This window comes from Myripristis murdjan, chromosome 23 (genome assembly GCF_902150065.1).
Source record: "Myripristis murdjan chromosome 23, fMyrMur1.1, whole genome shotgun sequence".
NCBI classification, from domain to species: domain Eukaryota; kingdom Metazoa; phylum Chordata; class Actinopteri; order Holocentriformes; family Holocentridae; genus Myripristis; species Myripristis murdjan.
The window spans coordinates 25,019,172-25,034,899 of record NC_044002.1 but is presented as its reverse complement, the minus strand read 5'-3'; the positions used below and the strand labels follow the sequence as shown (position 1 = coordinate 25,034,899).

At 41.3% G+C, this 15,728-nt stretch overlaps 1 protein-coding gene across 1 annotated transcript in view; it reads left to right on the top strand.

Moving 5' to 3' along the window:
- The window catches only part of LOC115355361 (NACHT, LRR and PYD domains-containing protein 3-like), a 55,554-nt gene that overhangs the window by 18,729 nt on the left and 21,097 nt on the right, over nt 1-15,728 (top strand). Inside the window, exons 3-6 of the mRNA XM_030046131.1 lie at nt 11,574-11,666; nt 12,056-12,169; nt 14,252-14,330; nt 15,395-15,623. Coding sequence (XP_029901991.1) covers nt 11,574-11,666; nt 12,056-12,169; nt 14,252-14,330; nt 15,395-15,623 — 515 coding nt within the window. The remainder of the gene's footprint in view (nt 1-11,573; nt 11,667-12,055; nt 12,170-14,251; nt 14,331-15,394; nt 15,624-15,728) is intronic.

Here is a 15,728-nt window from a genome sequence, read left to right as displayed (position 1 = left end):
TTTTAATTCAGCTGATGAATTAAGTTTTTATTGCATCTATTTGATTTCAAGTTGGCAGCACGCCGCGTTATTAAAATGGTATGAGCCAGTTTTTTTGTTTGCAAATTGTAGTTGCAATTGTTTGCAATTGTATGCAACGTTCATGTTAAAAGAGCAGAGGCTTGTGCAATATTTATTTATTTATTTTAGACGTTACGCACGTGAGTCAATTGACGGCACTAATTTTATTTGATACAGCCTGCTTTTCAATAAAAAGATTACGCTATAAATTGACATGCCTTGATATCATTCTTATATAGTCTGCATATAATTTTAAGCTCAATAAATTCAGATAATATTTGACCGGAATTTCAAACATTTGTCCGGTAAATTGAAAACCTGCCGGTCACGTTGTCCGGTGCCATTTTTTTCTAACGGAAACCCTGATTTGCCCTGCGATGGACTGGCGATCTGTCCAGGGTGTTTCCTTGCCTTCGCCCTATGAGCGCTGGGATAGGCTCCAGCACCCCCCCCGCGACCCTAGTGAGGATAAGCGGTTTAGAAGATGAATGAATGAATGAAACCCTGATTCCACACATATCGAAAATGTAAAATGCATCGGTTCCTTGCCAGACACTGGGCGTTTAGAACAGCGAATGTAAAAGCTTTCATGAACCGGATCTCTAGTGTGTTGTTGCATCAGTAAGTGATGGAGTCGAAAGTTGCAAAACAAACATGTAGGCTATTTATATGAATATGGCGAGGGTTATCCTTTGAGGTAAAAACATTCATTAAAAATGGGGGCTTCACAGTAAAATTTATATTTGCTCATAAAAATCAATAACTTTAACAGACGGTGACAGAGCTGGAAAAAGAGAGATGCGAGGCAGGTAGGTAATGGAAAGACAGGGGACTCAGGAAGACGAATTTAAGGATAGATGCATGGATGGATGGGTGGACAGATGGATGGCAGGTAGCTCCAGCAACATTGCAGCAGCCAAGACTGGCCTCACTGCGTGTGTGTCGCGGCTGCTCTCTTCGTCCATGTCAAATGTGTAGACTACCACTACGCCTTCGCGCAGCGCATTTTAAAGGCGAGGACAGGGGCTCATTTGATTGGTTTAAAGTGAATCGGCTGTGTCAAACCCACTCCACGCCTTCTCTCCTCCCTTGCGCCGGTAGGAGGAACGGCGCAGTAGATGCGCCAAGGCGCACGGCGTGCCAAACTTGCAAAATCCACTTGGCCACACCCAGTTGGTGCAGCGCAGCACAGCTGCGCCCGCGCCTCGCCAGGTCTGCGAAACTAGAGCCCTCAGTATTATTACTCTGAATTTTAATCTGACTGATCCTGCCTGTGTTGCTGGGCTGTCTTGTTTTCTAAAAGTGATAAAAGAAGCACTCTCAGTGTGTTTTCAGTGTGATCACCGGAGTAGAAATAAAACACCTACTTTACACACGACATTGGAAGTGATTGGGAGGCCCAGGCGGTTGCTACCTTGCCTTATAGTAATAAAGTCGCTCCTTACAGAAGGTGAAATATCAACCTCATTGTGCATTTAGTCCGGGGTTCAGTCTGCAGAAAACCTCTAGTAAGGAGAAATAATAAGTTTTCGAAGCTGTTTGACTAACTCACAGCATGTGTCATGACGGGAGTCAGGAAAAGTCACTGGTTTCAAGAGAGACAGACTCTCTGAAACACACTGAGATGCTCTGGAGAGCATCATGTATTTCAGTGGAAATACATGAGATCTGACGTTAACTAGTCCCTGTCAGCCAGCCAACTTGGGCTTATCATGTTTTCTAGACATCGTGATTCCCCAAAACTGAATAAATTCCACACAAAGCAACATAAAACTGCTCTGCTAGCTCAATCAATGTTGTAACTAGAATATCCGTTGGAAAAAAAAAAAAGTTTTTTTTCATGGACTGATAGTTATACTCCTGCTGACTTCTCAGTCATTTTTAATCTAACAGGTGCCGTGACAACCACTCACCAACACAGCTGATTTTTATCTACAGCCAACTTATATGTACACTTATATTTAAATACAGGCTACTGCTTTCCAGTGTCGGCGCCAGAAGTTGAACTGTCTGCCCGGTGTTTGTCAGGTCGTCTTGTAGACATTTGACAGCCCAAGACGTTGACCGGGCCGTACCGGCTTCATTTCCTGACCTCTCCAGCTGATCCAGCTCTTCACTCGTCACTCTCGAGTATCTCTCCTTTTTCTCTTCTGTCTTGTCTTCCTTTGTTCAGCCATTCATCCAAACTTGCGTCGCCAAATAAATCAAAATTAACAACAAAACGGTCCATTATGCAGGTGAACAAAGTTGACAGTGGCTTTTGATGCGTGTTTCAGTCAAATGTTTCTTGTTGTCATGGAAACCATATTTTCAGTGGTGAGGGTTTTTTTTTTTTTTTCATTTGAGCACGTTCTGAACTTCTGATGGACCAATCAGATTGCTCGGTCGGATCTACGTGTTGTATAATTCAAATAAATACACAGACATATGAAAATTGCTTTTATTACAAATCACTGCAAAGTTTCTTTCTGCTGAGCACGGCCAGAAAAGCAGAAATACACCCCAAAATATCTTTAACAACAACAACTGCACAGCTCATGTTACCAGTCATTGTGGAACTGTAGTAAATATCACTGCCTCATTACAGAAGGAGGTGCAGATTAATGTTTGGATGGTCGAGTAAAAATAAAGACACAGGTTCCAGGTTCTGCACAAGACCTGAACTTTCACCGTCCTGATCTAAAATCTGAGCAGTAATCGCAGCTGGAGGAGCCTGGCCGGCCTGAGGTAAAGCATTCCAGTAGGAAATATGAAGCCATCACATCAGGTGACTGGACATCTTTCAGTTCATTATTATAACATATTGACTGCCTTGTTTGTTTGTCCAGCACTTTGTGGATAATACAGCGAGCAGGTTCACGATCCCCAGAGGACAAACTCTTAATTTTTTGAGCTGATGACTTTTCCTCGAGCCGAAATGTCAACATCACACAAAAGATTTCATACAAATTAGTGGATCAAAACATTTGGTGAATGCCTTCATATTCCCCAAAGGAAAATTCTGCTTCATTGTAGTGAACCCATGAGCTTTTCTCTGGCGCCACCCTCTGGTCAAACATTGGACTTGTACACAGCATTTCTCTAAATGTAGCCTAATAGATGGAAGTCATTTACTGAGCATATTTCATGGTAGTTATTAAATATGACATGATTACAAAGGATTGTGATGCACAAAGTTTCCTGAGCAGACTCTTTATCAAGGCAAGTTGGTGACACTTGAAGCCTGCTGCTGCCTCTGCACAGATTAGCAGTGAATTACAGATTGATAACTGGAACTGGTAGTTCCCACTAAGCAAACTATTTTGCATGTTGGTAAAGTTAGTGTTAATGCAACATAATTAACAAAATTAGTGTTTTTTTCTTTCCTGTGCTGTCTATCACAACATTGTAGTGCCCATGTAAAGCACTGCATGTAATTCAAGCCAGTTAAATGACATATTGCACTTATTAGTAAATTTGACAAATTAACAGACTTTGAGATTCTTTGCATTAATGTAGACGCCCACAGCCCCCGCCCGACCACCACCACCACCACCACCACCACCACCAATGTGACTGCAGACACATGATCTCGCTTCACATTTGCTCCTAAAGGATGACACATGACTCTTGCTGGTTGTTTGTGCTGTAGCTTGATGAGGAAGCTGATGATGAAGGATATGAGTAAGCTGTTGAGTAAGAGGAGGTGGCCGGTCTGGCAGCAGGAGGAGCCGGTGTGAACTGAGGAGCCGGTGTGACCTGAGGACGAGGTTGTCTGACCGGAGCAGAAACTGGTTTTGGTGCCGGCGCTGATGCTGCGCTGTAATAGTTGCTGAAGATGTTGGAGGTCTTCTCCTGGTACTGCAGCAGATACTCCAGCTAAACATAGATTTAACATCAGACTGGCCGGTGTAGCTGTGTGAGTACTGCACATCCCGGGCAAAGTAACTCCCTGAGTTTGGACACAGAAAGAGAAAATATTTAGATCAGCCTGGTGATGATTTTGTTCTTAGACACTGCCTCAGTTCTTTGTTCACGATGTCCTGAACCATTTCCAATAGAGTTTTCATATTCTGAGAGCATTCATGGAGGCAAGTGGAGTTCTGCCTGACTGTTATATATATATATAAAAAATCAAACTAACAGTTCAGCTATAAGCTCCCATCCTCAGATCAACATGCTTTCCTAAACTGAACATGTTACACAGTTACAACAGTCTTTCTTTAGTGTGGCATCACCACAAGCGTGTCACTGGTAGGCTAACGTTACTTTCGAGCTTGACTTGCCAGTTTCGTAGGTTTTAACATTAGCCTCCTAAAATACAGTGAAGACCCTGAGCTCACAAACAGGAACTACCCGTTAGGACTCAAACCAGTATCGTTAACTTGGTTTGTCTCCTGAACTTGTCATGTTCTTTTTAATCCTGAGACGCTGAACCCAAGGCAAATTCCCCCAATAAATGTATGTGAATGAAATTAAATATTGACAAAATGTTTAATTTTTGCATGAACCGTTTCTTCAATAAATCCTTAATCAAACTATGATGATGCTCAAAATCAGCATCAGTGTAAGACTTTTTTACTTCCATTAAAATATTTATATATCTTTAGCAAACTGAAAGCCATACTCACCACCATATTTACAGTGTCCCTTGACGAAGTACAAGCATATCTCTGTTTTAAGGACACAAGCACAAAAGTACAACTTTAAGGAATGAAAGGTAACACTGTGATATGAATCAAAGTCTCGGTTTGTATCTGTTTCCTGTGTGACTTCATTCTGCTTCCTGTTTTGATCAGGGTTGGTCACATCAGCCAAAGCCAACGTGACCCAGCAGACCTAAAGAAACTCCACCGACAGAAAAATTCACAGAGAAGGTGTACAAAGGAAGCATCGCTCTCACAGATTACCACTTGGCTTTGCAGATAAGCAGTTTATACAAAGAGGTGGAGGCTTTTGAAACAGGCTCATAAGCTTTACCTTTCACATCCTCCAAGCTTTTCTTGGCTCCTCTCGTTTGTCTTTTGTTCAGTCCGTCATCACTGCCAGCGTCTCGGTAGCTCGCAGCAGCCCAGACGTCGCTGGTGGAAAAGACTCGTGGTTGCCGTTGAGGGTTGGCCCTGTTGCCTCTCAGAGCCTCTTTGTTGATGTAGACAGATTTCAGAGAGTGAAGCAGCCGGTTGGGAACACCCCGAGCCTGCAGGGCTTTTAAAGGCTGCGGCTCGTCAAAATCATGAGCCTTGGAGCAGAAACAGTCTCCCTGCAGGTGTTGCTCACAGATGTGGAGCCGGTCGCAGTCGTCGCCGTCCTTACACAAGCCAAACTGCCCGCCGCCATTGTTGTAGTCAAAGCAAATCTTATATAAGACAGACAGGAGTGAGAAAAAAATATATTCAATGTTACTAAAATTCTGAGATCACCTACTGACAAAGGAGACAGACAACGCCCAGTTGAGTAGTAAATTTTTACTTGCAAGGAGTGAGTAGCTTACCACGTTGGGCAGCGACCTCTCACTGAGGCACTTGTTCACACATCAACAGTTATCTATTCTATTCTAACAGGAAATGAATCCTTATATGGTAATATTCAACAATCCAGCTACAATACAAGCATACAAGGTCATATTACACTCTCACTTGGGTGAAGAGTGGAAAACTACTGTCTACACACTTCTATATAGTGTCATGGAAATAATGGTAATATAATGTAATTTTATAAGATTAAAATGCAATTTTTATAACATTCAATCCAAAGGAACGTTGTGTAACTGGACATCCGGCTTATTCAAAGGCATTCTAGAGAACCCAGCAGCCAGGTGGAAAAGGACAACAACACTGTCCTTTTGGGTGAAAAAGGCAAAGTTTAACTGTATGGGCCTGATCGTGTACTGGCTGGCTGTTTGTTAGCTGGTCGCTAATCAAGGGGCCGAGCCAAAACAAAAGGAGATTAAAGTTTTATTTGGATGGAAAAATCTTTCATCCTCCCAGGGAAACACCCGAGGAACTTATGTGAAATTGTGTGAATTGGATCTTCTTTATTTTAAACAAAGAACACATGATCATCAGGTAATTGCATGAATTTCCCTCACTTAATTGTTGAAATTCATGGATTAATTGTATTTTTTTATGAGGGGGGTTCTGGAAATTGGTAAATAAATAGGGAAAAAATGGAGAAAAAATCATCAGTTTTCTTCCATACGCTGCTATAGACCAGATTCACACGGCGTCAGCGACCATCTTCCTCTGACGTCAGGCTTAGCTGCTGTTAGGTAGCCAACAGGTGGTCAAATATGTTGTTTTACTTTGAAATATGGCCCAATGGATCCATTTTTTTTCTCAGGAAACGGTTGAACGAGAAAGTATTGTCAGATTTTGTGATGTTTATTAGAAAAGCAAACGACAGTACAGAGGTATCTTTTGATTTCAGCATCTGAGCTTCCCACGTTAGAGGAAGATGGCCGCCGCCTGGTCGATCGGCTCTGGGTTTGAAGTTCTCGCCTGTTCACCTGAACACGACGCCACAGGCCGGGTAAACACACCGTGCAGTCGCAGCAGCCGAGCCACAGGTGGTGCTATGGTGCCACGACGCTGCGTGCACACTTTTGTTGGACGTTTGGTGTCGTACTTACCGGCGGCAGAAGGAAGTTGTCGTTCTGCAGCAGCAGCGTGCACAGCTCGGCCCGGTCCAGGTCCTGCAGGCTGTGCTCTACAAGGATCGGCACGTTATGGTCAGACCTCAGCTGATGGGGGAGCTGGCATCCTCTCCTGCAATCAGAGGCTCTGATGTCACTCACGGGCTCAGATTATAAACTGGGCCAACACGCTGCCACCATGCAGGAAGCTGAACAGCAACATTTACCCCACAAAACATTCACCTAAAAGTAGCTGCCTGGGAATATTCTGGTACACAGAGCTGTGATTTTTGACTTTAATGTGGTGATATGACATTATTACACTCTAGGCGTCACCTGCTGAAAAAGACTAAATAAAGCTGAAATGAAAAAAATAGTGAAAAACAAAATTTTGAAACAGGCCAAATCCAAGTCAAGTTGAGGAGTTATTGCATGATAAACATGCTGTTTAAGTGTTATTTTTCTAAATGCTTATTTTATTGCGACTTCACTAATTTTGTCACTAAAGGCTCATATTGTCTTTTACAGAGAAATCACAGCAGCTGACTTAAGAAATACAGCAGGTTTTTAGGGCCGATGTTACACGGTGCAACTTAAATACAATTTTTTGCATGTCGTGAATTAAGTTATTACTGTTGCAATGTCATGAAAAACCCACAAGGGGCCATTCCCAAATGATGTTTCAACCCCAGTTCATGATTTTTCCTTCAATGGAGCTCCAAAACAACTCACATGCATGAAAGCGTTTCACATGTGAGCTCGACCATGAAAATAATCCAGCAGTGGGACTTGCAGTCAGTGTGTTATATTAACAGCAAGAAAATGTGCTTTTGGATTTTTAAATGTGTGGAAAAAAACTCAATACTCCAACACTTTGACTGAAGTAAAAACTGGATTAAACAGATCTCACTGCTGGTTGAGGAGGCCTGATATTTGACCAAAGTACCAGCAACGTTTAGCCCGATTTATAAAGCAGTTTTTATCAAATATAATGCAATCTGCTGCAACACACGGTGCTACACAATAAAAGCACAAGATCAACAGGCTACAGCTACACAAATGAAAAGCGACATGAAATGTAGGCTATTTAAAATAAATAAATAAATAAAAAGGAAGCCACTTCTAGAGCCAGACAGGAAGTTGCAAAATGCAAAATGCAAAATGCAAAATGCAAAAAAGAGTTGGAAAGAAACATATTTTGAAGAGATTTTTTTTTTTTTTTAAGTCTTATCTTTAAGTCTGACCTCCTGCGGCTGGACGGGCAGGATCCCAGCAGGAACTTTCTGCACAGATGCAGGTTGTTGCAGCCCTGACACACTTTGGCTTTGCAGAGTCGCAGCTCCGTCTTGGCCACCACCTTCTGCTCCCCGCCGGACCGGCAGCACACAAACTTCTCCCGGTTGGAGATGATCCGCCTCACGTTGAACACACAGACGCTCTCCTCCAGATCATCGACGCTCATTGATCCGTGATTGGCGCAGATCAGCTTCAGCACAGCGGCCTCCGCCTCCGACATGTCGAGGCTCTCCGTCGCTTTCCTCCGGCTGACTGACTGAGCTGTGCGGGGTTTTTTTCTGGATCTTATTTCTGATGAATGGAAACCGAAACTCAAACCCAGCGCGTCCGCACGTCCTTAAAAAGCCCCGCACAGCGTCTAAAATCCACTTTAGGAAAACATTAGGCCTGTCTCTGCTTTTAAATCTTTTACACTCCTGCCTTTTTGTCTTTTTATCTGCTGACATCACGGCTCTGTTGTGGAGCCGCGTTTTTATTTCAGTGTTCAATTCTGTTGTAATTTTGTCTTTTCTTTCTAATTTCTTTAATTTCTTTGTAACTGATGTCAAACTCTGGGCTTGATTTACTGTACTTGTGTGTTTTACCTATCTTAGTTTGATTGTGATTTTATGTTGTCTGTGGGAAGCGCGTTGTGCATCTTGCTTGAAAGGTGCTATACAAATAAATTAATATAAAAAAATATTTTGAGAAAGAAAGTCATAATTTCGAGATTAAAGTTGTAAATTTAAGAGAAAAACTCACAAATTTATTACCCAAAGTCACTCATTTGCAAAAAAAACAAACAAACTCAGAAATATCTTTTTCTTATGCACTACACGACTCATACACTACATTTACATGCTCACGAAAAGCCAGAGAAATCTGCAGAGAAATCCATCAAAATCCCAGGACTAAACTGTTCCAAGTTCTGTTTGATGTTCTGTTTCTAATTAAAAAACTAATAAAAAGTGAAAAAAAATCAGTCATGTTCCTTCCTGAAACTGAAACATGTTCCTTCCAACACAAGACCAATATATACAGCACTTACCTTTACATGTTCGTTTGAATTAGATTTTTTCCCCCCAAAACTGAGTCTTAAATTTCATCTTAAAATGTGTTAAATTTAACTCTGATACCTGCAGAGCCCCTGTAACCCTCAGCCTGGATGATGATGAAGCATTGTTACACCCTCAAGCACACCCTGGAGTGTAATAATGCGATCATACAACTATTACCAACAAAATACAATGTATAATCAAAATGGATTCATAATGTGGGAATTTCGCTCTGAAAATATAAAAGTTTTTTGTTGGTATTCTCTCCGTTTCAGTGGAAATAAAGAAAGAAAGAATGAAAGAAATCAAGTGCATCTGCTCGGGTTTCAAAGGGTTAAATTGTGTAGCTGTCAGACTGAACCCTGACAGATGGTGTGAGATTAAACCAACAAGAACAAAACGGCCCTTCATCCATTTTCTGCATGAGAACAATTCCCGGTGAATGACAGTGAAATGAAAGTCTTGCTGGTTTTGCTGAGGAGCCCCTGGAAGCCCCTGAAGGGCTTCAGGACATCAGCAGCTCTGCCGACCGCACTTTGAACAGCACTGCTTCAGCCCACATGCACACACTCATTAACTCACTCTGATCAGCAGGGTGCCTGTGGTGCACAAGCCTCCCTTATCATTTTGACTCATTTATTATTGTTATTTATTTATTGGCAGAAAGTAAAACCAGGGTTTCTGAACCATAGTTATGGTTCAAACACATTCTTTTTCTACAATAGGACAGTTACCATGCAGTAACATGTTTCATGTTACTTAGTCAATATTTTTGTGATTTTAATTTCCAGTATTTAATGTAATTTTAATTGTTTTTTTTTTTTTTTTTTTTTTTTTTTTTGCAGTTTTTGCGATATTTTGTCAGTGATTTGAGAGGATTGATTCTATAGCTTATCGTTTTTAAAAATAAATAAATAAATAAATAAATAAATAATAACGTTGCCTATTAATATTTCGGCTTGGTTTATAAATGAATTGTTTGTCTACTTTGAATTTTCAATGAGTGCAATTTATTTGAGTTTTTTTGCGATTCATACTTTTTTGTTAATCAATATTATAGAGAACACTGCTGACTAGTAGCTCTTAATATTAAATTAAAAAAAATAGTAAATTCAGTAATTGAAATAAATTTTTGTTTTATTTTGGTAATCACTTTCATAGTAGCTAAACCGTGAGTGTACATGGTTAGGAGTCTAATAATCAGAGTTACCGTAAAGTACCATGTAGTAAAACTGTGGATACTACATTAAAACATGTTTTTTCATGTTGACTTGTTGTTGTGTGTCAGTAGCAGCTCATGTATGTGCAGCAGTGTTTCCCTGCGTGACCGCTCAGCCGGACAAACAGCAGCGCGTTCACAGCGGAGGAACACTGCAGTGTCAACATTTGGCCACCAGGTGTCACTGTTGCATGTCCTCTGTGATGCGTCCCAACCGGGAAATCAACACCAGTGGAAACAGACACAGCGAAATAAACTGGATACAAATGCAACAACAACAACAACAACAACAACAACAACAACAACAACAACAACATAAAGAAGCACTGAAAAGAGCTTCAACGTCTCTCTCTCTCTCTCTCTCTCTCTCTCTCTCTCTCTCTCTCTCTCTCTCTCTCTCTCTCTCTCTCTCTCTCTCTCTCTCTCTCTCTCTCTTTCACTTTTATTTCGATGTGATCAAACTGCGCACCGCTCCGAGCCCGGCGGACTACTTTCTTCAAGCTGTGGCGGCAGATTACCGACAACATGGAAAGGTACTGTAACCAGTATTTAACTTTTTAAACTTTACTGTAATTGCCGCTGTCGACTGGTGTGACTGTTATAAGACAATAAAATGGAGTAAACCTGCTTTCCATTTCTGATTAGAGGTTTGATGATATGTGTGCAGCCTGCAGGCCGACACTGTTTCCGCTCAAAACGCTAAAACTTATCAAACGGCTTTATTACACTTTTAATGTGACGTTTTCAAACGTGTTGTAACCAGAGCAGGAAGACTGCTGCTCAGGTCACTGCAGGTCATGTGAAGTTCATCATTAACCATCTGACTCCTTTGACTCTTGATATTTGGTCTCTGGTGTGGAACAAGGAAGTGTTGATGAGGAAGTTTTTCTATGGAGGCTGTTTGTTCATATTTATTCAAGTCGAGGCCTGTTTCAGAACTGTTTCAGGCTAACAGGCTTAAATCATCATTAACATCTCTTTTCTTCATGTTTCATGAAATCAGTCCTGCTCATGGTCATCGATTGCTGTACTGTGTATTGTGTGGCCTCTGGCTGCTGAGCGCCCTCTGGTGGTTCTTTAGATTTACAGCTGCTTGACGCCCAGCAGCTTCACAGCTTGTTGACTGTCTGCTGCTGTCACACACCTTTCCTTCAGTCCATCAGCACAGAGCCCAGCTCTGTGCTCACACCTCATTCACTTACATTACATTTGCTTGGATTCAGTCTGTGTCCCTATATGTGGAAATGCAACTGATTAAAAAGTAATCAGATGAAAAATAAAATAAACCAGTTTCTGTGGCTGGTTCCCTAAAAGTTAATTTCTCAGCGTGGTGGTCTTCCTCTCTGTCTGCCAGGATCCAGCAGGAGAAACCAGACAGCTGTGTGAGAGACCCGTCTAAGAAAGCTGGAATCAGTTTTAAAGATGAAAAGAACTCCTCTGACACTGAGTAAGTTGTCTGATATTTAAATATATAGTTGACATTTAATGTTTTTCCCATGACCTTTCCTCTAGCGCCACCAGCAGGCCCAGCAAGACATCTGCATTAGAAATAAAGGGCCTGTTTCTCCACAGAGGGTTTGCTGAGCACCGTACTCTGTTTCAGGCCTGTCCTGTTTAAAAATCATGCAGTGACACATTCACACCCAGAAGTTCAGTACAACCAGACTTTTGTTAATCAGCCTCTGGGAGCTGCAGAGTAAAAGCACAATGTCTGACATCTGAACACATCCACTCTTCACTGAATTTCCAAAATATTCTTTGGATTTGAACTTGTAACCTTGTACTCAAAATTTGGAAACCACTGCCCCTCTTTAGTTAATATTTTATCTCAACCAGGATCAATCAGGAGAGATCAGACTCCCCTGAACCCAGCTGTGTGTCCATGAAGAGTGACTGGTCTATGAATCATCCTATTCGTTTCAAAGATGGACACCACTCCACTGACCTGAGGTAAGAATTTCAAACAGATGAGTTTGTTGTTTTCCAGCTCTACTGAGAAGAAGTGAGAAGTCATGATGAGACACAGATGATCTCTTGATGAAGTTTCTTCAGAGCAGCAGCATTTACATTGAGGTTCACCTGCTACTGATTCATTTCTATGATTATTATGGGCTGTTGTGTGCTTTTTATGAGCTAAATATTGGTAAAACTGAGATGTCCTTAGATTGCTTCAGGCTTCTCCAGATTAAGAACTGCTGCTCTTCTTAAGATGATCTTTTATCTCAACCAGGATCAGTCAGGAGAGACCAGACTCCCCTGAACCCAGCTGTGTATCCATGAAGAGTGACTGGTCTATGGATCATCCTACTGATTTCAAAGATGGACACCACTCCACTGAACAGAGGTAAGAATTGAAAACAACTGGGGCACCCCAGTATCTCAGCAGATAAGAGTGCCGAGCACTTGTTAAGGCCAAGTCCTGATGGCAGCGTCCTGGGTTTAAATCAGACTTTAGGCCATTTGCTCCATGTCATTCCCTCTGTCTCCCCCACATTTCCTGTCTTTCTCCACTGTGACTATCAAATAAAGCAGAAATAACAAAACAAACAAACAAACAAACAAAAAAACTGTAAAAAAAGAAACATGTCAGAAACATGGTTACATAGCAGCTCACCATCCTCTGCAGTAGTTGTACCAGGACAGGACAGGTCTAAAGGAAAGGGGGGCGGGGTGATGATTTACATTAAAGACACCTGTCACTGGAATCAAATGAAGTGGTCATCTGGCAGTGACTTTGAGTGTGTTGGTTTAACTGTAAAATTTTTGATGCAACACAATTGTAACTGTAACTCTTTCACCTCAAATGTTATTTGTTCTTGTTGTTCTTGTTGTTTGTGTTGCCCACCCTCTTCTAACAATGAATTTTATGAAAATCTGAAAAACATGCTAAAACTGTGAGATTTGAGGAAAGCAGTCATATTGACTGGTGATTTCAATATCAACTGGGAAGACAGGACAAACAGGAAGGCCCTCAAACAGACCACAGATATTTTTGATGTAACACAATTGATTGTTGGACCTACTAGAATAACCACCTCTTCTCAAACACAGATTGACTTGATCTTTAGTAACAGACCTGAAAGGATAGTGAAGACATTCAGCTCAGTGTTGCACAATGTTTTTCCAGAATCTCATTCCAGTGAATATCACTTTTCCCACTTTTAACATTAATCACATAACACAGAGCAAAGTACAAATGATTATAAGCTTACTGTACATGTACATCTTCAGAACCAGTTATAATGTTATCAGGTGAAAAATCACTAGTTGTTTCTGAGTTCAAATATCTGAGCATCCTCATTGACTCTCAGCTATCTTTCATGTCTCATGTAAAAATTTTGTGTCACAGGTTCTTGTTTAACCTATCTAACTTCTGATGTACCAGAAATGCAGTGACCACCGATGCAGCCAAATTGTACATGAATTCAATGATAATGTCACATCTCACCCACCGCTTAACATGTTTTGACAAGCTAAAGCACTTAAGCCACTTGAAACTTTGTACAAACAAACTCTCAAAGTTTTGGGATGGAAGTCAAACAACTACAACCACTGCCACATTTTAAGAAAATATACAATTTTGAGTTGGGCTAATCTCAACAAGTATGCAAATCTCTGCCTTGTATTTAAAATCTTGCACAACATTGCTCATTCTCCGCTTCAAACATTTATCACACAGAGGTTCAACCTGAGGAGACTGTGTGGTACCAATTAGAAAATAAATTTTAAAATTTTGTAATTTTAGGTTGCCTTTTACATCTCTGGCCAAATGACAGCAGATGAAAACTAGCCTCCCGGCTGACTCTGACTCAGTTACAGTTTAACAGTTCATTGGTGTGTGTTGTCCCTGAAAAATAAACCAATAAATAAAAAACATTTTGTTGTTATCCAGCTCTACTCAGCAGAAGTGTGAGGTCATGATGAGATAGAGAACTGATCTGTCAATTGAGCTCCTTCACCTCCAAGGATGTGGCATTTACAGTGTGTGTGTGTGTGTGTGTGTGTGTGTGTGTGTGTGTGTGCGCTCTACAGAGTCCACCAGCAGAGCTCAGAGCTTCCCAGTGGTCGGCTAGCCTCACAGCATCAAACAGACCTGGACTCCATATTTAAGGTGTGTAAATGCACAGCAACACCTTTTACTTCAGCTGTAAATTTGATGTAAAACAACCATTCTGGTTATATCGTCTTGTCTCATTGGGCTTTCAGTCTCTGTAAGATGGAGTTGAGATTTGTGTTCTACAATTTTATAAGGGAAGTCAAATTCATATTGTTTAGTTCCCTAAACGTCAGGTGTCTAGGGAACTAAAGGGGAGGCAGCACAAACACTTCAGTGTTTCAGATGTAAGAATCACCACTAAGAAGACAGTGAAGGTGACCATATATTCTAATTGCAGGTACAACAGTGTGGTGATAGTAGCTTTTTTTTAGTGCTCAGAAAGCAACAGTTTTTATGATTTACAATATGTACATGTTGCAGACTAAATGAAATCAAGAGACTCAGTCTTTGAGTAAACAAAAGAAAATAAATGTAAAGGATCACAGGTGTTGCCAAATCAAAGAATAGAAAAAATGAACTGACCCTCACTAAATCTTGAGTTAGTCCACCTACAAATGAAATAAAACAGAAAGCTAACTACTCTGTCTTCCACATATAAATACAGTGGATGGGAAACCCCTCTTCCCCAGTGTCTCTTACAAAGAAAAAAAAACCTTGGATGTGCAAATGTGCAGGGTACCCCAAACATACATAGTCCGGTCCCAAAACAACAACAAATAATAGAACAGGCTACTTTAAATACAGAGAACCCAGACTAAACAAAGGTCTAGGCCTGAAGTAAGAAAGCTTTCAGCAAGTCAAACAAGGAGATGCAAAGACAGAGAGGGGGGACACAAAGCAACAGAGGAGCTTATATAGTAGAGTGGGGTGTAGTTGACTGGAGGATGATGGAGGTCTGATGATGATTGACAAGGGAGGAGACCAACCATGAGAGGCCAGGAATGAGGAACAGAGATGAGCATGTAATCTGAACTGATCATGAACAGCTGCTTCAGATGAACTGGTCGACCACACAGAACCTGAGGAGGCAGATAGAGGAATAAAGAAAGACGAGGGGGAGGAAGACAAAACAAATCCAACACAGGATGTGCACATAACAATATATTATTCTGTTCCAGATGCTGGAGGAGAACGCTGTTACTTTTGTGAAGAACGAGCTGAAGAGGATCCAGATGACTCTGAATCCAGACTACCCAGAATGCTTAGGGAGGCAGAGAGAGGATGAGGGGGTGATGAACGATGAGGAGGAAGAGCAGAGGAGCAGCATCAGAGAGGCTTTTCTGCAGATCACACTGCACCTCCTGAGGAGAATGAAGCAGGAGGAGCTGGCTGAGCGTTTGCACAGCAGTAAGAGACTTAAAACAGTTTTAACATGATGGACTACATGTTGGTAGACCAGAGAACAGGATATCTTGATAAAAAATAATTCATGAATATGGGTCTAATGAGAAC